Consider the following 25,114-nt stretch of genomic DNA (forward strand, 5'->3'; position numbering starts at 1 on the left):
TTAATGCCCAGAGTTGCCGAGTGTGATCCCTGGTTAGAGTAGGCACCGAGGCGAGAATTATTGAGTCCGTTGACCCTGGTCCACGACCCTGCCGCGTCGGGAATTGAACCCTGGTCCCGGGCCGTTCTCTGCTTCCGGGTCTGCTGCCTCTAACCAGTGAGCCACACCACTCCACTGGCATTACACTTACACACTTACATTCACAAAATCACACAAAAACACGTACACACATCAGGACTTGGTGAAACATATGTATTAACATACTTGTTCACATTAAAATTCACCTGTACTGGCATACCCTTACTCAACTACAGCCATTAACAGCAACACAATTAATACCAGGGTGTACATTTGGATACACGAGGACACATCAAGCCGTTCATGGGGTTTCTGACTCACCAAGACATACAAGTGTAAAAAGGATATACAATCATACGTAAAGATGCAGAAAACATATTTGCAGAAACAAACACATATGAAAAAACACTGTAACTGAAGAACTATTTTAGTTTTTAGTGTTATGTACACGTAAAAGTTAATGTCCTGGTTCAGGAGAGTGAAAGAGGTAGCACCATTGCATTATTTTTAGCCATCTCCACTATTACAATGTTTTTTTGTTTTTCTTTTACGTTGACTGACCTCTAATATGTTCTTCTCTCCAGAGGTTCCCAGAAATGATACTTGTCCAGATCTGCCAGAGATTCCAAATGGCTGGAAAACCACATCCCAGTCAGACCTCATTCATGGAACTGTGGTAACCTATCAGTGCTACCCCGGATATGAAGTCGTAGGGGCGGAGCTTCTGATGTGTCAATGGGATTTGACGTGGAGTGGTGACCTGCCCACTTGTATGAGAGGTAAGTCAGCTCCCTTTCTGTCAAAGTAACAGATCACATATACTTCTGCTCTTCAGGGGTACACAGATGTGTGTACATTACCAGTGTAGGGGACCTTCTTAGGGGCTTGCAAACATCGACAGGTTCTCTGCTAGCGGATCTGACCTCTCTGTGACAGATGTTACATGACAATAGAAGATAGGGACAAAACTCAATTTTCATGGCCAAGGAATATGGGAATATAGCAATAGACAGAAAGCGGTGAATTTCTATAGCATGCACTACAGTCTAAATTGCTGAAATGGTTTTCTTTTTACTGACTGTCCCTGGTACTTATTGGATTGAATACATAAAGATAAACAGCTGAGCAGGCCCTATGAAGAATCAAACAGGTGACTTTAAGTTTCACATCAATCTTTGCAAAAGGCGTGTTACCCACATTGTTATTCAGTAAATATATAAAAAAAATTATAATCCATAACCAAAAACGCCATAACTGTGAAAAAAAATAACCAAGAAAAAACATATTCACAATGTTTCAGCTTGGAAGGAACTGAAGAAAAGGATTCCAACATGGGAGCTGTGGTTAAAATACATTTTGGTAAACCAGTAAAGGGGAATACATAAATGAATGCTGATAAAATGGATAATAGTAACAACAATAAAATAAAAAAAAACAATAATAATAAATATGTATATTAAACATTTTCAAACCAAGCAACTTAAAATTAAAAAGTTAGTGAAAAGCGGGGAATAGGTTGGAGGGAGACTTGTTGTGTGAAATGGTGGGAAATGATAGGGTTATGAAAAATGTTCCCCAAATCGGAAAACCGTGCAATAATGAAAGAATTCGAGGAGATGGTGGCTAGTAGCCATATGGATTTGAGTGTTCACCGCTGAAAAAAAAATAGATAATGGTAAAAAAATTAATTAAACTAAAAAATGGTATTTGTATCAAAGTTCTGGAGTTCTTTACCTTGAATTTGTGCTTGTAACATATTTAGGGCCTGATTTAGCATTTGACGGATAATACTCTGTCCGTCAGGACGGCGAACATTATCTTCCCTATCCTGACAGACCACCATCAGTCAAATTTAGAGATGACCAGAGTTTATCTCACAGTAGTTTATTCAATGTACAAAACGTTTGTTGGACAGTCGCCATCGGTTTTGATGGCTGTCCTAACTTTTCTAAAGATTTTGTTTTTTAGAAACAAATTCCTGAAATTGAAGTTCTATTCTAAAAAACAAGAAAATGAGGACCCCTTACAGCTAAGGAGTCTGTTCGCAGGGCATGGGGGGGGCATACATTTGTTCCCATACTTCACTGCCAGATTTTTTCTGGACAGATAAAAAGGCCTGATCTCGTTATGCGTAGACATGGGGGGCTGTGTAATTTCCTTTCTCTGATAGCTCCTAGAACCATCGGAGGAAGTTTTCCGTCGACAGAGCTTCAAAATATTTTTGTTGCTTTCCTCCAAAGCAGACCCCTCCCACCTCACGACACAGGATGGCTGCACACCTTTATTCAGCCACGGCCCGTATAGGGTGTGCCACCGGGCGGGGGAGGCCAAATGCGATGCAGCTCGCGCAACGTAATTCTTTTTTTTGTCCGTTACTTATTTGAAATCGTCCGTTTCCTGCATTTTACAACCTCCTACCCTGCCCCTCCCCGCCCCACGTCACCACCCGGTGGCACGCCCTATACAGGCTGTGGCTGCCTTTATTTATTTAATAACGGCGCCACAGTTACTTTGGGCTCATTTGCTTTAAATTATTTTGTGGCTATCCTCCAAAGCAGACCCATCCCACCTCCTGACATAGCATGGCCGTGCCCCTTTATTTATTTAATAACGGCGCCGCAATCACTTTGGGCTCATGTGCTTCAACATTCTTGGGGGGCTTTACTCCAAAGCAGACCCATCCCACCTGTGCGCCTTTATTTATTTAATAATAGCGTTGCTTTCACTTTGGGCTCATGTGCTTGAAATGTTGTTTGTTCAGACCCCTCCCATATCCAGATACAGCATGGCCCTGCGCCTTTATTTATTTTTGTATTTATGTTCCTCGGGTACAACCACTAGCCTCTGTGTTTTTATGCTGCTAAAAGTGCTTCAATCGCCGTGTTTTAACTAGTTTTATTTACTCTAGCACTTCCCAGCAGTGCTTATGTTTTGTTTCATACTTAACGCAACGTCCGCTCCACGATCACAGCGCTTTAACTTTTTTATTTATTTTAGTTGTGAAGGTGGAGCAAGTTGATGTTGGAGGAAACTAACCGCACTTTGTCCCCCACCACTCAGGAGGAACGGTGATTCAGCACCAGGGGCCAGAAAAAGCCAATACACCCCGGCTGTCTTTAACAAACTACACATTTCTTATTTCTCCTCACAGATTCCCACATATCTCCCCTCTCCTGCTTCACACTCTCTGGTCCTCTTTTTCCCTTCACTCCGAACTTGGATTGTTTGCTCTGAGGAAACACTTAACAAATCCAAATTCAAAATCTCTTTCATAAAATCTCAATAATGAATTCAGTCCCCGCCCTCTGAAATCCCTGGGATTTCTGTTAGTTTCTTTCATTCTTGGTGTGAAGACTGAGGCGCTTCAGCGGAGAAGAGGGCGGGTTTTGGTCCATTGATGAAACATTAAGGGCAGTATGAATGTGCCATGTCTTTGCGCATGCTCTGGCATTGTCAGGTGAGGGTTCATATGAGAGTAGTTGCACATGGAACTCTAATATTTATTTACATTATTGTGGTATTGTTAGCCTGCTGCCAGGCCTCGGTTCACTGCTGTAATGTGTTATTTGTGCCGTATTGCTTCTATCACCACCACAAATGCCTCAACCACGTATTTATACAATGCCTACTGCACATGGCTCCTTCCAAATACTGCTCTCAAGATGCCTCAAGAGATGGCTATCACTCCAAAACACATAGGTAAAAGACATTGCCATTTGCAATGCAATAGGTCTCGCATTAGTGAAAGTTTGAGCTATTGGCTTAGCAAATAACAATGTTTGCTAAAGATATTTCTTTGTAAAAAAAATATCCTAACAGTGCGTGGCACAGTGTTGAAATCCTTCCAAGACATCCAGACGACTTTTCAGATGACAAAGACTCAGTTTTTTAAATATTTACCATTTCGGCATGCCATCGCTCCCAGCTTGGAGGGTCTGGACTCACTGCCGGAGTTTAGACCGGTGGAAGCTAAGATTTTTATGGGGATCTCCTAGTTCTCAAGATTTCTGAAATCTATCAGTCTCTGGTTACACACTGTTCCCCCTCTTTGCAGTATCTGAGGAAGGTTTGGGAGGGAGATGTGGGTCAGATGGAAGAAGAGGACTGGACAGAAGCTTTGGCTTCCCCACGTGGGGCGGCCATTGCAGTGCGCCTGCGACTAATCCAATTTAAATACCTCCACCGGGTGTATTTTACCAGGGTTAGGCTGTGGAGGGCAGGCTTGGTGGCTTCCCTGGGGTGTCTCTGCTGTGGGCATGAGGGTGGGGGGACCCTGATACAGTAAACATCACTTACAACAAAACTTTTACAACGCACTACCATTACAACGCAGTCATTACAACGCAAACCATTACAACGCATTGCGCTGGGGGGGCGCTCTAGGATAGGGAATATATTTAATTTACTATCCAACACCTTCCCTACTATCCACGGGGACTGGAGTTGGAATAGTAAATTAAATAAATCACTATCCAGCGCCTAAAAGCACTATGCGTTGTAAAGGTTTGCGATGTAAAAACCGCGTTGTAAAGGCAGGCGTTGTAATAGCCTGCGTTGTAACGTCATACATCCCCCGATACATACTATATGGCACGATTCTGGAGGGGGATACTGACCTGTCTCTCTGAGGTTCTGGGGTGGGAGCTTCCTCACTCACCAAAACTAGTTCTCCTCCTTGGGATGAAAGGGATCGGGGTAACATCTATAAAGCGACATCTCATGCTCCTGCGCTTTACTTTAGCGAAGAAAGACATAGCTAGAGCCTGGAAGGCGGTGGGTGCCCCCTCGGTCTCTATTTCGAAAAATGGTCTTGACTTTAGTATGGGCCTCGAGCTCCCCATCTTTGAGGCTAAGGGTGCCCTAGGAAACACTACGAGATCTGGCGGCGCTGGGAGGATTATCGTGACTTGGAGTTGGAGCTGCCAAGGGAGGACCGGCGTCAAGGCCCAGAGTAGCTGGCTGGCCTCTCCCATCCCCTGCACTCCTTTTATGTGTGGGCCGTGATACCCCAGTAGACAACAGTATTGTTGATGATGAGCTCTGGTGTAGCTTGTTGGCAGCTTAGGATAGTAATATGTTGTTCCGGAATATGGAGGCGGTGTGCGGGGAGTGGGGAGGGAGGTGGGGTAGTTGGTTGTTTGCAGGATTTTATTTTATTTGTATTGTCTTTCATATTCTCCTGTCCTTAACTATGTAAAATGGTCAAAGTCAAAAATTTGTATTTTACATGCGGCGGTTGTCTCTGGGATTCAGAGGTCTGCATCATATGTGCTATTTTGACAAACAAAATCTGTTTAAAAAAATATACATATATCCCTACAGTAGCATAAGAAAACAAAATCCACACAGTAAGGGAAAGGTGCAGTATCACAGGCTGTTACTAGGTGTCCCTGTGGCATTGTAAAGGGACCTCTATTAGCCACATAAGGTACTGCACCCTTAATGCAATTATAAAGAGAAAGATTGCAGCTGAGCATACGGTTCTATTTGTTTTTATTGGAAGTGAGATTTTTGTTAGCTTGCGTTTTAAAAACGCACCATTGTTGTTTATTTAGCTTTATTTCACAAACACAGCTAAATAGGCATCAAATGTGCATTTTTAAGCACAACCTAGCAATAATCTTACTACCAATTAAAAAAAAATGGAAACGTATGCTGAGATGCAATCTTTCCCTATATAATTGCATTAAGGGTGCGGTACCTTATGTGGATGCCACAGAGGTACCTTTACAACACCACAGGGACACCTAGTAACAGCCTCTGGTACTGCACCCTTTACTTGTTTCCTGGAATTTCTTTTATTACTCATGCTACTGATTAGATATTTTTGGAAGAAAAAAAACTAACATACATTATCATTTGTAGCTCCATTAGCTCAAACGTTCACTAATGCGAGACCTATACCATGGCAAATGCTTGTTTAAAACATGGTTACGGTTTATTCATTTTGAGCCAGGGGTGATGGCTTTCTTGATTTTTAGCAATTTTTATTTTTCGATATTTCTGCTAATTTGTTTAATGAAAAAACTATACTAAAAGCCGGTAAGAAGTGCATTGTGTGAAAATGCGGTTCCAAAATATTGGGCTGTTCGTAGTTTGTGTAACGTTCTGTTTTCCTTCCGCTTCCGCCTACCCAATAGCCTTCTTTTAGAGGATAATTGAATCCAGCAGCTATGTGTTGTGGCAATCGTAAAACACTCACTACACAACTTACAAAAGCTCGAAAGTGGGCCATCTCGAGGGAACATTTCACAAGACCACTTATGCCCACAAGCACTTTGTGAAAATGGGAATCTCGCGATGAAATGCATCACATAAACACCGATTGTCAATCTGACTATCGCCATTATCCAGCACACCTACAGTACACCTGCTGTGCGAGAAAACATGCACCCACCCCTGGTCTAATCATCCACTTCTTATGCTCAGGAAGCATGATTTTTTAACACTCATTTTCATTATACATGTAATTAAGAAATAGCCTCTTAATATTGCAATCGAGTTTCCACAAGAATCGAAGCAGAAATCCAGGGGTGCAACTTCAGAGGACCCCCTACTCTTTTCTTTACCGATTCCAAGTAAAAATTCACAATAATATTATTGTTGAATGTCAACAAGTTCCAACGCTAGGATGAGCCATGTTCAAGAAGCCACCCACCTCACCAAGTCTACCTTCTGGCTTGAAAACTGCAGAGAAAGGAGCTCTCTTAGAACAGAGTATGTGCACACAGGAGGAGAACATACACAGGGATTTAAAAAAGAATGGAAATAGTTGTTCTTGCAATAACATTGAACTCATTGGTACTGTACAAACTAATACCTGACTTTAATTGCGTAACATCTTTGAGAGAGGCCTGTCTGTCTGGCTGAGTTTGTATCTGGCTCAAGTCCTACTCTAGGCTTGCCTTTGAGGCTATCGATGCAAAATGTAGGCGCTCCTCAGCAAAACTAACGAGTACAAAAGATCAAGCCCTTCTTCTGCTACAGTGGTGCCGGGAATACAAGAAGTTTTCAATTTGGGGCTTGGGGTGGGGTGGCTGGGACATTTCCAATAACGTTATGTTGTAATATATTATGGGTATTTTTGCCATTGGAGAGTTCCCAGCTGGGCGCTGTGACGGATATGTGTTGAGCTGTTTGTGCATGGATGTGTGCACTGAAGGGCTCTGCGTTTGTTTCCTGCTGCTGGGTGCACGGTTGTCCACTGTACCGTGTCCAACCCTATGCCACGGATTAAGGCCTCTTCCAAGACTCATTCTTGTGCTTGGCTGGTCACACCCACTGACACTCCCTGCCCCCTGGCCTGTGGTTAGTGTGTGGTGCTGAGCAGGCGAGGCCTTCCTTCCACACTGAACAGGTGGCAGCTAATGCATGTAGGAATCTGCAACGCAGGCCTAAGGTAAGCTGGTGCGTGAAACCAATGCACTGCCGTACTCGCCCATCGGCCTGCCCGAGTGTTGGTTGATGTGAATCAAAACTGTATCCTCTAGACTGCATGAAGAAGTGAATTAAAGCCCTGCACTTGGAAGCAGGCCGCCTCTGGGAGTCTTGGTATGGAGGGAGCGGGAGAGTTCCTGGCAGGCCTTGCCCATGCAGACGTGCCCGTTGAGTGCCCGCCGCCTGGCATGGTCCTGCCTCTGCTCTAGGTCTGTGCACCTTTCTAAGGCGCTAGCCTCCAGGATATCTAGCGCCTGCATAGGGGCCTGCCCTGTCCTGAAATGAAATGAAATGAAATGAAAAGAAACTTCTAAAGCGCACTGCGGCCAAGCGGCTTCCTGGCGCTGAGGAACACAACCGTATCTGCCAGGGGTCCAGAGGATTTAGCCAGGGAAAGCCTGAAGAAAAAGGAAAGTTTTGAGAGCTTTACGAAAGTGTGAGAAGATAGGAATGGAACGAATCGAGAGGGGGAGAGTATTCCAGATCTGGGGAGCCCGCACCGAGAAGCGGGTACCTCCGGTGCGGGATTTGCGGAAGCGGGGAACGTGAAGAAGAGAGAGAGAAGACGAACGAAGAGAACGGGAAGGGGCGTGAGAAGAGATTAAAGAATTGATAAAAAGAGGAGCGGAGTGGGCATGAGCCCGAAAAGCCAAACAGGCAAGTTTAAATTGGGATCTGAAATGAACGGGGAGCCAGTGAAGGGATTTAAGGGCAGGAGTGATGTGGGAGAACTTAGGGAGACGAAAAACAAGACGGGCCGCCTGGTTCTGGATGGCCTGGAGCCGGCGAGTTTCGTAGGCCGGAATGCCTACGTACAGGCCATTTCCATAATCCAGGCGGGATGTAATGAGGGCAGAAATGATGGCTTTGAGGGCATCAACAGAAAAAAAACGGGAAATTTTTCGAATGAGGCGGAGGGAAAAAAAACAGGAGGAGACAACGGAGCTGATGTGCGCATGCATGGAAAGATCATTGCTGATCTTGATGCCCAAGGTCCGGACAGAAGAAACTGGGGAGGGGGGAGGACCAAAGGAAAGGGGCCAGTGAACAGAGGACCAGGGGTTAGAGGGACCACCAGTGAGAACAAGCTCTGTCTTGTCAGGATTGAGCTTCAAATGATTGAAGCTCATCCATTGGGAGATGAGGACAAGAGTAGAGCTGAGCTTGGGGAGAGAGTGAGTAGGAGAAGATAGGTCAAAGACGAGCTGGAGGTCATCTGCGTAGTTATACACCGAGACCCCCAGCTCAAGAAGAGAGGAAATAAGGGGGCGGATATAGAGATTGAAGAGAAGAGGGGAAAGAGAAGAACCTTGGGGTACCCCACAAGTGACCGGGAGGGGAGGTGCAGAGAAATCAGAGAGGTGAACAGCCTGTGATCTGCCCTGAAGAAAGGACGCGATCCAGGAGAGGGCGATGCCCTGGATGCCTGCTGCGCTGACACGGTCGAGAAGAATGGCATGGTCAACCGTGTCAAACGCAGCGGACAGATCCAAAAGGACTAAGGCCTGGGGGAGATTACTGTCAGCCCTCCCGCAGGTAGGAAGGCGCTACCTCTGCTTTACAGGCAGCTGGGAGGACACAATTAGACTTGAGGATGAAAGAGAAATCTCCAGCTAATAAGCTCTGTAATTAGGTTCACTTCGTTGCACGCGCATCACTCCCATGCGTTCCTCTGTACCAGGGGCGGGCACTCATGATTACTGGGAGCATGCTTGTTTCTCACTCCTCCCTCATGCTTGTTTCTCACTCCTCCCTCATGCTTGTTTCTCACTCCTCCCTCATGCTTGTTTCTCACTCCTCCCTCATGCTTGTTTCTCACTCCTCCCTCATGCTTGTTTCTCACTCCTCCCACATGCTTGTTTCTCACTCCTCCCTCATGCTTGTTTCTCACTCCTCCCTCATGCTTGTTTCTCACTCCTCCCTCATGCTTGTTTCTCACTCCTCCCACATGCTTGTTTCTCACTCCTCCCTCATGCTTGTTTCTCACTCCTCCCTCATGCTTGTTTCTCACTCCTCCCTCATGCTTGTTTCTCACTCCTCCCTCATGCTTGTTTCTCACTCCTCCCTCATGCTTGTTTCTCACTCCTCCCTCTGTAGCAGTGACATGCACTTATACTCACTTGGATAGATGTAAACATCCTTGTCTTTCACATCCCCACTATGACCAGAGTCTTCAACGCATGCTCACTTGGGCATATGGATACATGTTGGTCTCTCACCCTCCCTCTCTACTGGAGGCATGCACTCATGCTCATTTGGACATGGAAGCATGCACTCATTCTTAGCGGGACACCTGGAAACATGCTTGTTTCCCACTCCTCCCACCCTTTTTACCAGAGACATGCACACATACATGCACACTTGGAGATATGGAACCATGCCTGTCTACCAGAGGCATGCAGACATGCTCACTTGGACATATGGAAACATGCTTGCCTCTCACCCGCCCTCTCAACTGAAGGCATGCACGCATGCTCACTTCAGCATATGGATACATGCTTGTCTATAAACCTCCCTCTCTTCCGGAGGAATGCACACATGCCCACTGGGACATATGGAAACATGCTTGTCTCTCACTACTGAATGTGTACTAGAAGCATGTACTCATGCTCACATGGGCACATGGAGACATGTTTGCCTCTCACTCCTGCCTCTGCACTGCGGTCAGGAAATCATGCTCACCTGGGCATATGGAAACAAGCTTGTCTCCCACTTCAGCCTCTGTACCAGAGGCATGCACTCATGCTCACCTGGGCACATGGGAACATGCTTGTCTCTCACTCCTGCCTCTGCAATACAGGCATGCACTCATGCTCACCAGAATATATGGAAACAAGCTTGCCTCTCACTCAGGGCTCTGCACCGGAGGCATGCAATCATGCTCACCTGGGGATGTATGACGGTACAACGCGTACCGTTACAACACGTACCTTTACAACGCAGGAATAACAACGCAAGTCGTTACAACGACTTGCGTTGGGGGGCGCTGAATAGTGAATAGTTTAATTTACTATTCCAACTCCAGTCCCCGTGCATAGTAGGGAAGGTGTTGGATAGTAAATTAAACTATCCCCTATCCTAGAGCGCCCTCCAGCGAAAGTCGTTGTAACGACTTTCATTGTAGATCCCGTGTTGTAACGGTACCGCGTTGTAACGGTTCCGTTGTAAAGGATGTTTCCCCTCACCTGGACACATTGGAACATGCTTGTCCCTCACTCCAGCCTCTGCACCAGAGACATGCACTCATGCTCACCTGGGCACATGGGAGCATATGTGCCTCTCACTCCGGCCTCTGCACCAGAGACATGCACTCATGCTCACCTGGACACATGGGAACATGCTTGTCTCTCACTCCGGCCTCTGCACCAGAGACATGCACTCATGCTCACCAGAATATATTGAAACATGCTTGCCTCTCACTCCTGCCTCTGCACTGCAGGCATGCACTCATGCTCACCTGGACACATGGGAACATGCTTGCCTCTCACTCCTGCCTCTGCACTGCTGGCATGAAATCATGCTCACCTGGGCATATGGAAACAAGCTTGTCTCCCACTCCAGCCTCTGCACCAGAGGCATGCACTCATGCTCACCTGGGCACATGGGAACATATGTGCCGCTCACTCCGGCCTCGGCACCGAAGGCATACACTCATGCTCACCTGGGCACATGGAAACAAGCTTGTCCCTCACTTCGGGCTCTGCACCGGAGACATGCACTCATGCTCACCTGGACACATGGGAACATGCTTGTCTCTCACTCCGGCCTCTGCATCAGAGACATGGACTCATGCTCACCAGAATATATGGAAACAAGCTTGCCTCTCACTCAGGGCTCTGCACCGGAGGCATGCAATCATGCTCACCTGGGGATGTATGATGGTACAATGCGTACCGTTACAACGCGTACCTTTACAACGCAGGATTAACAACGCAAGTTTTTTCAACTACTTGCGTTGGGGGGCGCTGGATAGTAATTAGTTTAATTTACTATTCCAACTCCAGTCCCCATGCATAGTAGGGAAGGTGTTGGATAGTAAATTAAACTATCCCGTATCCTAGAGCGCCCTCCAGCGAAAGTCGTTGTAACGACTTTCGTTGTAAATCCCGCGTTGTAACGGTACCGCGTTGTAACGGTTCCGTTGTAAAGGATGTTTCCCCTCACCTGGACACATTGGAACATGCTTGTCCCTCACTCCAGGCTCTGCACCAGAGACATGCACTCATGCTCACCTGGGCACATGGGAGCATATGTGCCTCTCACTCCGGCCTCTGCACCAGAGACATGCACTCATGCTCACCTGGACACATGGGAACATGCTTATTTATTTATTTATTTTAAAAATTTATAAAGCGCAACGTATGCCCTTGGGCGTCTTGGCGCTAAAAACTCATGGGTACCTCAGTATGCTCGATTACAGTTCCAATCGTGGGGTTTAATAACAGGATAAGGTTATTGGTCAAACAACCATGTCTTCACTAGTTTTCTAAACTGTAGCAGCGTGGGGGTTGATCTTATAACTAGCGGAAGAGTATTCCAGAGTCTAGCTGCTGCGATGGTAAAAGATCTATCTCCCCAAGTAACTGTCCTGGTTCGTGGTACCAGCAAGTGAAAAGAATTGACTGATCTTAATTGTCTATTGGGGCGATAAAACAGGAGTCTTTGTTTGAGGAATTGGGGTCCATGCTGCTGAATTGCTTTGAAGGTGAGACACAATGTTTTGAATTTAATCCGTTTTTTAACCGTCAGCCAATGGTAGCTCCTGATTACCTGTTTAATTGGTCTATATTTGGGAGTCCCAGATAGCATTCTCGCTGCAGCATTCTGAATAAGCTGGAGCTTGGCAATCACACGGGCTTGAGCATTGAGAAATAAGCCATTAGAGTAATCCAAGGCTGATAAAACAAGTGCACTCACCACCGTTTTCCCTCCAGATTCTGAGAGAAATGGAATTATTTTTTTAAGGATTTTGAGTTTTAAAAAAGCGGTAGACGTTTGATTGGCATGATCGACGAAATTTAATTTCTCGTCGAATATGACTCCTAGATTTCGAACTCTCTGCACAGGACATGGTAAGACTCCAAGGAGCGGAGGCCACCAAATGGATGACCAGATGGGAAAAAGCTTACCAAAAATAATCACCTCAGTTTTATCTGAGTTCAGCCTTAAACAGTTGCTGGCCATCCACTCCTTAATTGCCATCATGCCTTCCTGAAACCGAGCTGCTACCTCTTCTCCGTCTTTATTGATGGCTAGCACCAGTTGCGTATCGTCGGCATACGTGGTGAGACTCATCTGGTAGATCTTAATCACCCTAGCTGAGTCCGACACATAAATGTTAAAAAGGGTCGGACTTAGAGATGAGCCCTGAGGAACTCCACATGGTAGTGCTAGATTGGCCGATCTAAAGGGCCCCAAGGTTACTGCCTGTGTTCTTGCAGCCAGGAATGAGGTAAGTAGTGCTCGAGCCCTAGAGTGAACACCCAGCTCCCCGACACGGTCAATCAAGGTAGAGTGATTGACCGTGTCGAATGCCGCAGACAGATCCAACTTCACCAATACCGCTGTGCTACACTGGTCTCTTATGGCCCTGATGTCTTCAGCTGCCTTGATGAGTGCAGTCTCAGTTCCGTGCATCTTCCGGAAACCAAACTGTGACTCATCAAGTAGGTCATTGTGTTCAATATATTCTGAGAGCTGGATATTCATTATTTTCTCAGCCACCTTGGCTAGGAAAGGCAGGCTGGCAATTGGCCTATAGTTTTTTAAGGACTCTTTATCCAAACCTGTTTTTTTCAGAAGCGGTTTTAATAGAGTGTTCTTTAATCTATCAGGAAAAACACCTGATATGAACATCGTATTACAGATTTGCATAGTGAAATCACTTATTAAGTCAATTATAGGGGGAAAAATTTTGGGAGGACATGGATCCAAGGCCGACCCTGATCTAATTGACCCAATGATAGCTGTAAGTTGATCCTTCTGTACCTTTTTCAATTCGGCAAAGGAGCATTCAATTTGCCTATTAGGAGGATGACACTGCAAATCTTTTGGTTTATCAATAGTTGCAAATTCGACATAGATGTCATTTACCTTGGAAAATTTACCTTGTCTCTCACTCCGGCCTCTGCACCAGAGACATGCACTCATGCTCACCAGAATATATGGAAACAAGCTTGCCTCTCACTCCTGCCTCTGCACTGCAGGCATGCACTCATGCTCACCTGGACACATGGAAACATGCTCATCTCTCACTCTGGCCTCTGCACCAGAGACATACACTCATGCTCACCTGGGTATATGGAAACAAGCTTGTCTCTCACTTCGGCCTCTCCACCGGAGACATGCACTCATGCTCACCTGGAAACATGGGAACATGCATACCTCTCACTCCTGCCTTTGCAATGCAGGCATGCACTCAGGCTCACCTGGACACATGGGAACATTTTTGCCTCTCACTCTGGCCTCTGCACTGCAGACATGCACTCATAGTCACCAGAATATATGGAGACATGCTCGCCTCTCACCCCTGCCTCCTTGCCGAGGCATGCACTGATGCTCGCCTGGATATATGAAAACATGCTCACCTCTCATCCCTCCCTCCTTGCCGAGGCATGCACTGATGCTCGCCTGGATATATGAAAACATGCTCGCCTCTCACTCCTACCTCCACACTGAGGCATGCACTGATGCTCACCTGGACTCATCGAAACATGCTCGCCTCTCACCCCTGCTTCCTCACTGAGCCATGCGCTGATGCTCACCTGGATATATGGAAACATGCTCGCCTCTCACCCCTGCTGCCTCACTGAGGCATGGACTGATGCTCACCTGGATATATGGAAACATGCTCGCCTCTCACCCCTGCTTCCTCACTGAGGCATGCACTGATGCTCACCTGGACTCATCGAAACATGCTCGCCTCTCACCCCTGCTTCCTCACTGAGCCATGCACTGATGCTCACCTGGATATATGGAAACATGCTCGCCTCTCACCCCTGCTTCCTCACTGAGGCATGCACTGATGCTCATCTGGATATTTGGAAGCATGCTCACCTATCACCATTGGCTCTGCACCGGGGGCATGCGCTGATGCTCACCTGGACACATGGGAACATGCTCGCCTCTCACTCCTCCCTCGGCACTAGAAGCATGCGCTCAGGCTCACCTGACAAGATATTAGGGTGTTCCATGTCAGATGTGAATGGAGCATCCTATTCCTGGCTCCTTAGCTCACGTCACTTTGCATGTTGGTACCTGTTGTCCCACGTACCTTGAATAAGATCAATACAGAACGTGGTTACATCCATCCTTTGCTGCAGGGGAATGGGAGATCAGAGTGACTGAAGAAGGGAAGGCCAGATGTAAATTACATAAGTACCTATGAGGGTGGCTGGGTCTGAGTTGGGAGCATAGCTATCAATAGTGCAGCAGGTGCAGTGGCATGAGGACGCATGGGTGTGAGGGGGCCACTGCGCATGTTTTAGTTGGTTTTAACTATCAAACCAGATGATGGTGAGCCCTTGTTCCTAGCTTGTCTCAGGATTCGCAAGACACTCGCTACACCACTGAGCGCCGTGTTTTCAGATATGGTGTCGGGTCCTTTGTAAGGGTTTTCATGGATCAGGAAGTGGACTTTGGGAACCTTTGGAATGCTGGAGAAGCTCTCAATTCCATGGGAGTACCCGCCCAATGCACCAGTATTAGAAGGAGTTAAGAATCAGTGTGTGGTGGTCGGGATGTGAGGAAGATGATTGATTATCAGAATATCGCTGACAAAAATATCATCTGACATAAATATTGTGTCCTAAATATACTTTACAAAAATAACGTCTCATTGGGTGTAAATGTTCTATTGCCATCTTCTATGGCTGATATGTGTATAAATGACATTTAGGACAAAATATTGTTGTGTGGCACACAGAGGATGAGCTGAGAGAGGGCAAGCAGGGTATATGCTGTGGGGCAGCCCTTAGTAGGAAGATTGTGAGACCACTGCAAAATTCTCCTCTAGGCATAGTCAACAGGCTTGGGGCCTGAAGTGGGCATAGGGGTTGTGTTTGGGCACATTCAACACTGCGTTTTACATAAAACTGATGACTTTGTGGAGGGCTGTGATAGTTGCTGAGGTTCTTGGCAAGTTCTAACAAATGTTATTGATGGTTTCTCCACATGGCCATGAGTTGGAAGATGGCTGCTGTCCCTTTCTATATGTTACAAGCAGGGGGCATTGGTATCACAGGGGTACAACCTGCAGTCAATGGGTGGGTGGCTGAGCTACCACCATATCCATTGCTACAGAGACCTCACTTGTAGCATTAGGTCCACTTCTGATGAACAGACATAATATTTTGTGACCAGATCTAGAGGTCAAATCGGCATTATTGTGTCCAGTTCTGGAAGTCACGTTGGCGGCACAGTCCTGTCCGAGAGGCCACATGTTAAGTAGTATTATTAGTGGATCAGCATCTGCGCGGACGAGCTCGCCCCTCTGAGGACCCCGCCTAGCAGACCCGGCAGCAAGAAGGCCCCATGGTTCACCGACGAACTCAAGAGCTCCAAGAAGAACTGCCGAGCCCTCGAGAAAGTCTGGAGAAGGGAACCGACACCGGACAACAGGACCTCCTTCAAACTTGCCACCCGGAAACACCACCAGCTGATCCGCGCCGCCAAGAAAACAGCTTTCAAGGACCGGCTGGACAACAACGCACACAACTGCAAGGAACTCTTCAACATCGTGAAAGAGCTTTCCAACCCCAGCGCAGGAAACAACGACATCACCCCATCGCAAGACCTCTGCAACTCCCTCGCTTCATACTTCCACAACAAGATCGCCGACATACACAACAGCTTCAACAACCAACCAACGCACACCATGACCGAACAACCACCCCCCACCACCACCCTCCACGCCTGGACCCCGATCAGCACCGAAGACACCATCCGCACGATGAACTCCATCCACTCCGGATCACCGACCGACCCCTGCCCTCACCACGTCTTCAACAAGGCCGACGCTGTCATCGCACCCCACCTGCGAGACATCATCAACACATCCTTCGACACCGCCACCTTCCCCGAGAGCTGGAAGCACGCCGAACTCAGCGCTCTTCTCAAAAAACCCACAGCGGACCCCTCCGAACTCAAGAATTACCGCCCCATCTCGCTCCTCCCGTTTCCAGCCAAAGTCATCGAGAAGATCGTCAACAAGCAGATGGCCGCCTTCCTCGAGACGAACGGATCCCTCGACCCCTCACAGTCCGGCTTCAGAGCCAACCACAGCACCGAGACCGCCCTCATCGCCGCCACCGATGACATCCGAGCCCTGATGGACAATGGAGAAACAGCGGCCCTCATCCTCCTAGACCTCTCCGCGGCATTCGACACGGTCTGCCACCGCACCCTAGTACGGCGCCTCAGCAACATCGGCATCCAGGACAAGGCGCTGGAATGGATCATCTCCTTCCTCGACGGAAGAACACAGAGAGTCCGCCTACCACCGTACAAGTCAGAGGCCTCCGAAGTCATCTGCGGCGTCCCCCAAGGATCATCCCTGAGCCCCACCCTCTTCAACGTCTACATGAGCCCCCTCGCGGCCATCGTACGCAAACACAACCTCAGCATAATCTCCTACGCCGACGACACCCAGCTGATCCTCTCCCTGACCAACGACCCCGCCGCCGCCAGAGCCAACCTGCACGAAGGGATGAAAGAGGTAGCCGAGTGGATGACGACCAGCCGCCTGAAACTGAACTCGGACAAGACGGAGGTCCTCATCCTGGGCTCCTCACCCTCCGCCTGGGACGACTCCTGGTGGCCCCCCGCCCTGGGCACCGCACCCAAACCGACTGACCATGCACGAAACCTGGGCGTCATCCTGGACTCCTCCCTCTCCATGACCAGGCAAGTCAACAACGTCTCCTCGGCGTGCTTCAACATCCTACGCATGCTACGGAAGATCTTCTGGTGGATCCCCACCGAGACCAGGAAGACCGTCACCCAGGCCCTCGTCACCAGCCGACTGGACTACGGCAACGCCCTCTACGCCGGTACCACCGCCAAGCTCCAGAAGAGACTCCAGCGGATCCAGAACGCCTCAGCCAGACTCATCCTCGACATCCCACGAACCAGTCACATCTCCGGACATCTGAAAGACCTTCACTGGCTCCCCGTCAACAAAAGAATCACCTTCCGCCTCCTCACCCACGCACACAAAGCCCTACACGACCAAGGCCCGAGCTACCTCAACAGCCGAGTCAACTTCTACGCTCCCAAACGCCACCTCCGATCAGCCAACCACGCCCTCGCCGCCGTCCCCCGCATCCGAAGAGCGACTACAGGAGGAAGGTCCTTCTCCTACCTGGCCGCCAAGACCTGGAACTCCCTCCCGACCGACCTGCGCCTGACCCAAGACCACCTCTCCTTCAGGAAGAAGCTGAAGACCTGGCTGTTCGAGCAGTAGCGGCACCGCCCCCCCCCCCCCCAGCGCCTTGAGACCCTACGGGTATGTAGCGCGCTTTATAAGTGTCAATGATTGATTGATTGATATTCTGTTTGAGAGGCGCCATCGGGGGATTGTGTCTATATTTGGAGGACACAATTGCAGTACTATGTATTCTGGAATCCATAGCTGTAATATTGTCTACCCTTCTGACAGACATATCTGTGATCTCTCGTCTACGTCTGGAGGAGCCATTTGGAGTACTGGGCCAGTTTCTGAAGGACACATGAGCTGTCATCTCTGTCTTGGGTGTCTCTCGTAGAGTATTGTGCTCACATCTGATGGACAGATCTGATCATGGAGCTGTGTCCTTGGGCTTCATCCAGAGTGTGGCTTCATGTGGAGCATTGTCTAATTCTGGTATTTCCAGGTTTGAGACCACAAAATCCCTTTTCCAACACTATTTTGTGATTCAGAATAATTTTTCCAAATCACAAACAGTAGGTTTTTGACACCTACTGCTTCGCATTTTAGAAGAGGTGGGTTTTAGGTGTTCCTTCCAAATTGAGAGTCGGTAAGATATTTATCATTGGTTTGCTACTGCAATTCCAGTCACAAACCATTGATAAGTTACTGACTCCCAAGAAAGGGGAAGAGGTCTCGTTTGAGACCCTTACTCTGTGGAAATTGGAATGGCAACATCTGCTAGAGTAGGGATGGCTGAGTGCCAACTGTCATTGTAGTTTTTGAAAATGGACAGCATTTTTTTTTTAAGCAGCCCAGATTCCTTCAAGGAAATCAGGCTGCTTTTAAAAGAAAAACGTTTCCCATTTTGAAATGCAGTCACAGGCATGGTGGTCTGCTGGGTCTTGAAAGCCACTATCGAGACACTAAATGCAATCTGCCTAATGAATATTGATTAGGCAGGTCATTCTACAACTTACTGCAGGTCCCTAGTTTGCAAATTAACCTATCCGCACATAGGCCAGTTTGCAAAATCAGATTGGATTCCCAAAAAGTCAGTGTGCGATCTGTGACCACTTTTTGCACACCCAGTTTTAGTACTTGCGGTCCCGGGTCTGAAGGTCACACCTGAAATGATGATTAGAGTTTAAAAGTAGTCCAGGGAGGTGTGACCCAAAGGCCGTGCCTTTTAAAGCACATATTGTGCGTGGAGATGCTGAAAGACAGATGCCTGGGTACACTGAGTGGAGAGAGTGGGGAGGCATTACCACAGTGCTGGGGCTGGCCACTGTCAGTGGTAAACTTCTCTTAGAGTTAGCGGTCACGAGCCTGGAGACGGGTGGGGGCTCAAGGTCGCAATCACCTGTACTACACCGTGCTCCACAATTCTTTGATTGTCTGGGAATCTCTGTGCATCCCTCTCCTTGAAAAACAGCCTCCTGACAGGCACCTTTTTATTGCAGTTTTCATTGAAATCAAGTTTGTTTGTGTTTTTTAATGCGGTGAAATCAGGGCTGTATTGTGTAAATCACGTGTACGCGGCTCTCGGCATGACAGATATTTTTAGAAACAGGGCATGATTGGCAGCAGATTAGCATGCTCTGGCGGTGATCAGGTGGTTGACGAAGATGAGCCCCAATACCAGGGGGGTGATGGGATGCTCTCCCCCCCTCTGCAACCCCCCCCCCTCCTCCACTACACCGGTATTTTTCAACTTTCGCAAACCATGTTCTCCCTCCTTTTCACACCACCTCTGTCCTTCCCCAGAAATACATCTTGTCACCACACTGCCCGTGCTTCTCTCCTTCCCCAGAAGCTTCGAACCCCTATCCATTTCTTTGGTATCTCCCCATCACACATGACCCATCTCTCTCCCAACTTCACCCCATCGGATTTCTCAATCCATTAACCCATACATCTTATTGGCCCACTGCCATTCTTTCTCTCCCACTTCCATTATTATTGTCTTTGCCTCCCTCATTGTTCCCCTCGAACCCTTTGTTGGTCCAGACCATGTATACCAGGTGAGCTTCTGTTATCATGCTCCCAAATAGTTGCACTGTCTACCTTGCATCATTGAAGCTAAACCAACCATTGGCCCTTCCCTAACTCCTGTAAAGTAATCTTTTTAGGTCTGGCATTGATGTACAGTTGTCTGCAGGACCCATTGTTACAAATTCTTCAAAATGTAGAAAGAGGGGGCTTTGGCTTTGTCCAGAGGAGTATTGTATCTCACCTCATGTTATTGGGGTATCATTCAGCTCATGCTATTTGGTGATTCACCCTTGCTCCTCAGGAGTATTTGCATGCCTATTTAAGGCCCGCTCCAGCGCTAAAGGTCCGAGCAGAAGGTGAGGGCCTTTAACCAGGGAGCAGGCCTTTCATGGCCGATAGACAGGCCCTGACTGGGATCGCAAAATAGTCCCCTAGCAACAAAACCACTGCCCACCCATCCGGCCCATCGGGGAAACGCCTGGTGCCCTCTAGGGCCAGTTCGGGCCTGCCGGTAGAGCCACCTATGGAGGGCTCCAAAGCTATTAAAATATTCCACCCTAGAAGGCAGCATTTCTAATTTGTAAAATAAAGGCCTTACAGAACCTGAGGGGGCAGAAATCTCCTCAGGCTCCATGAGGCCTTTGTTCACAGCAATAGTTGCTCTTGTGGCTTCCACCGGCCATTAGAAGCCCGGAACACTCCATTGTTTTTAAATGTGCTCCCAACATTCCAATGTTCTAATAAGTAATACATCTGTTGCTTTTCATTAGCATCATTACATAGTTCTGAAGAAATGAAGTCTCTAGTGACCATGACAATCAAATTAAATATCAGTTACTAAGCTAAAAAGTCATTACTCTGGTGGGATTTAAAATACAGCATTAGCAGAAGTCAGGTTTGTCATTACGCGAATGACAAATTTATGCTAAAACATGGAAAACTCAAATCAAGAAATTAAGATAACTGTGAGAGTTTATTCAAAACAACTTGAAGAGATTTTGCAGCACTGCAAAATTCCAAAATGTTCCTAGTGTCAAGGCAGTGTTACAATGAATATTTACACCATGTGATTTTGTTCGCAAGAAAAATCTGTTTCATAACAATTTGCTTCTCATGCTTGGTCGCAGGACAACAGCACAAAACTTGAAGTATTATTTATATTTGTAATCCCATACCCTACATTTTAGATTTGTGAATGGTTGATTAGACCAGGAAGATCTGAATTCCTTTAAAGGAAAGTGAATGAAGGGCGTTTAAACCCTATTTTTCGGTTTGAGTTAACATTGAGTGTGCAGAGAGTTAACATTGAGAGGGCAAGAAGTTATAAGATTCCATGATAAAGTTTGTATATTTAATTTTGACCAGCTCATATGTATATATGTGACCTAACAGTATTGTTTATGATTTAATTGTCGCTTTGAGGGCCAATCTTTTTGGGTTCCTTCTTCAGACGGCCCCTAGTTCAAGATCTTGGATCCTATCTGATATGTACCCGGCCCATGGGTGGTTGGTGTGATGGCCGCCCTCTATAGTTGCACTGACAATGTGTTTCAGACTGCCTTTCGTTGGTGTGATATGACAGCATTACAAAACGTTGGCTTGACATAATAAATCCTATCTGAGTACAACAAATTCCATGAGCAACTGTGCTCTTGATGTAGTCTTTGGCACATCGAAAAGCTTTGTAAAAGGGTTGCCTTGCAGGGCCGGACTGGGAACAGCAACCAGCCCTTGCAGATTGCTGCTCAACCGGCCCTGGGAGCGCAGGGGGGGGTGCTAGCAAGAAGCACTGTTCCCGCTTTTGTTACAGGGGCCCAATATTGCACCACTGCTGCAAAACCAGTGACGAAACCGCCCGCCACGGGCACAAAACCGGCCCCATCCCTTTGGCCCACAAGGGAAATGCCCGGTGCCTCCTACGGCCAGTCCGGCCCTGGTGCCTTGAATCAATTCCAAAGCAGCTACAAAGAGACGCAGACATCTTTGTAGACCATAAATGAAGACAGGCAGGACTTTTGCTCTTATTACCTCTAGAAGTGCACTGGCCGGACGGCTCTGTAATTTAACGCTGAGTATGCACAGTCAGGTGGAGTGGAGTGAGGTAGAATGGCGCCTCTGTGTTGTATGATTGCTAGTTAATATCTCGGCCACTGTTTAATTTGAGCCGGTGTTTGCCGTTGCTTGGCATGTCATTAATTCTCAACACCCCCACTTATGATGGCACTGTTTGTCTACTTTTTAGGTGAACACATCAGAAGAGTGTTTAACAAATATACATTAAATATAAATGATACCAGCATGTGCAGCCCTTTCCTACAACTTTGGGTGCTTGGAGTAGTCTTAATTGTTGCACTTAACAGGAGTGTGATGATTAGGACAAGTGTTGGTACTGGAAAGTGTTAGCGGATGGTGCATGCCATAGCGGCCTCTTGAGAAATACCGTGGGCCCTGGCACTTACCTTTTTACAAATTAAACGCTGGTCTTGTTGTGCCCTTTTCAGTTAGCCATATTCCAATGTAGTTATAGGCTGTATCATATGGTAAAATAAATGAGCCAGAATGCCACGATTTCTTGGGTGTGTTTGTTTATACATTTTACTGTAATTATTACCTTTGATTTAAGTTGATTTAATGCCACGCTGTTTTCGAGATTGTAAATGTGTAGTTTATTTAGTGCTCTCTGTTGGCCAGTGTAGGTTTGATCAAGTAAAACGATGTTGTAGGTGCAATGCAGAATTTGTAGCTGTGGTTCTGTATTCTTGGTAGCAATGATCATGCTTTGTTTACTGTGTGACCAATACTCGCTGTGCAGGGGCTCATACACCCCCTTTTAAGGCCCCTGTTAGTGTTTCTTCACTTTGAAACACCATTACCGACTGTGGTACTAGCCCAAGTGTTGGAATAAAGTGAAATCACAGTAAGGAGGCGGGAATTCCCCAAGCTCACAATTTCCCATAAAACTTGGCGGTCTACTCCGTCGAAGGCAGCTGAGTAATCGATAAAAGAGGCGATTAAAGGGCCACTTTTCCGTCTGATTGCCTGATGGGCCAAGAATGATACAGTCAGGGTGTTATCAATTGTGCTGACATCAGGTCTGTAGCCCGTTTGAGAGAAAGGACACATTTGCTTGCTCTCTATCCATGTTTCTAACTCCTGCAGTCGGATCTTAGCATACGTCTTGTCTTCGATGTATAGTAGGGCTGTTAGGCGAAGAAGGGTAGGACCTGATCGATTAGCCTTTTTGAAAATGGAACCTTTTCATGGAGCCACAACAAGATTCTGTAACAGTGTATACTTTTGGAGATGATGACATATCCGTGGATTGGTTCTCCCGTTCTGTGGTCTCAGCTACTATTAGTGAGTTTATGTGCCTAGAGTATTTCATGGCTTAGGGGCATATGTATCAAGCCAAATTGCGATCGCAAATGCTATAATTCGCAGAAGTTCAGTGTTTGCAATCGCAATTTAGCTGTGTGCAATGTATGAGAAAGGAAACCACTCGCAAAATAAGGAATCACAAAATGTATGATTCCCTATTTTGCGATTCCTTAAATGCAATCGCAGAAGCACACAAAATGTGAGATTTGGCCTTAAGGAATCGCAAATTACCATCAACTTCAAGTTGGTGGTAATTTGCGATTTCTTTAAAAAAGGCACTTTTTTGCATTTTTCCAAGTGCCATGTGGCGCACTTACATGCCCTTAGGACATGTATGTGCGCCACATGTGCACACACATATATTTCAGGGGTGCCACAGAGTGTCCATTTGACACCCTGGCACCCTTGCAATTGCATTCTCAATTTGCGATTCTCTAAATGCGAATCGCAAATTGAGAATGTCTTCCCATTCATTCCTATGGGCCTCCGAGCCCATAGGAATGAATGGGAAGGAATTCCTTATTTGCAAATCTCAATTTGCGATTCGCACATAAGGAACAGGTAGGACTCGCTACATTTTTAGCAAATCCTACATACATTGCATTTTGCGATTCTCTAAATGCGATTTGTTAGAAATTGAAATTTGAGAATCGCAAAAATCGTTTTTGATACATATGTCCCAAAATGAGTTGATTAGCTGTTTCATCATTTCGGGTACAGTGCAAAGTTTGTCAACAAAGGGGTTGCATGCTCAAGTGCTGTTTTGAGTGGTAATGACCATACAAACAGAGTCTGTTCTATACTGCTGGTTGCTACATTTGCTGTGCAGTTTGGGAATGCAGGTGACAAGAGATTGTAAAGGATCTACTTGAAGTTCCAGCTGGTATGAGTGCCAATTTAGTGCCTTGAAATCTGGCACCAGCGAAGATTTATTTGAGCTGAATGTCTTGGCTTGTGTTTTAGTCTGGATCATTTGTTGAGTCATAACTTGGCGTTGGATATTTTGCAAACAAATCTTCAGAGTTGTCTAAAATAAAGCTTCCAGAGTTATTCAGTTTAATAAGCGTCAGAGAGTTAAGATGTTCCTTGTTGATGGATGAAGTGAGGAGGATAGATGTATGATTGATCGGCCCAGGCTACTTTTAGCACTGTGATATATTTGGGCAATGGTTTCAATATGTTACCATATGGACTGTATGGTGTGGACTGAGATGGAGTTTTATAAGCATTTGTTGGGTTAGGATATACGTGCTGTATTATTTAGAGAATTGTGTTGTATACAAAAGAAAGCCTGTTCTGGTCTATAAATTAGGCTTGTCTTTATCTGTTTTCGGAGAGGATACTGATGGATCATTTGTGAGTTTTGAAGTTCCGATTTAGTTCAGAGGCCTTTAGTCGTTTCTGCTATATCAAGTTTGAAGATTTGTGTTGACGTCTCATTTTGCATTTATTGTCTAGTAGAGTAAAGAGTTTGTAAGGTAATTTCAATTTCAATTTGATGCTGCTTGTGGAAACCTTGCGTGCACAATGGAGGGGCGTCTGGAGATTTGGGTATTTGGGTATTTGGAGGGGTATTTATAAAGCGCGGCGTTCGCTCCAGAAGGAGCATCATGGCGCTGTGAATCCTTATGCCCAAATCACAGAGTGATGGGAGGGGGGGAGCTAGATAGCGGCTTTAGTCCAGTCGTCGGGGAGATTAAAAATCCAGGTTTTGAGGAGTTTCCTAAAAGGTTTCTCAAGGGTCTGAAGTCTGAGATGTCTTGGCATGCTGTTCCAGGCTTTGATGGCCAGGGTGCTGAGGGATTTACCGCCTTTAGACTT

The 25,114-nt window shown here is 46.7% G+C and overlaps 1 protein-coding gene across 1 annotated transcript in view; it reads left to right on the top strand.

Moving 5' to 3' along the window:
* Nucleotides 1-25,114, top strand: part of SEZ6 (seizure related 6 homolog) — a 1,048,734-nt gene that overhangs the window by 944,312 nt on the left and 79,308 nt on the right. The window contains exon 11 of the mRNA XM_078680080.1: nucleotides 663-857. Coding sequence (XP_078536206.1) covers nucleotides 663-857 — 195 coding nt within the window. The remainder of the gene's footprint in view (nucleotides 1-662; nucleotides 858-25,114) is intronic.

The sequence above is a fragment of the Lissotriton helveticus genome, chromosome 3_1, assembly GCF_964261635.1.
Source record: "Lissotriton helveticus chromosome 3_1, aLisHel1.1, whole genome shotgun sequence".
Taxonomy (NCBI): domain Eukaryota; kingdom Metazoa; phylum Chordata; class Amphibia; order Caudata; family Salamandridae; genus Lissotriton; species Lissotriton helveticus.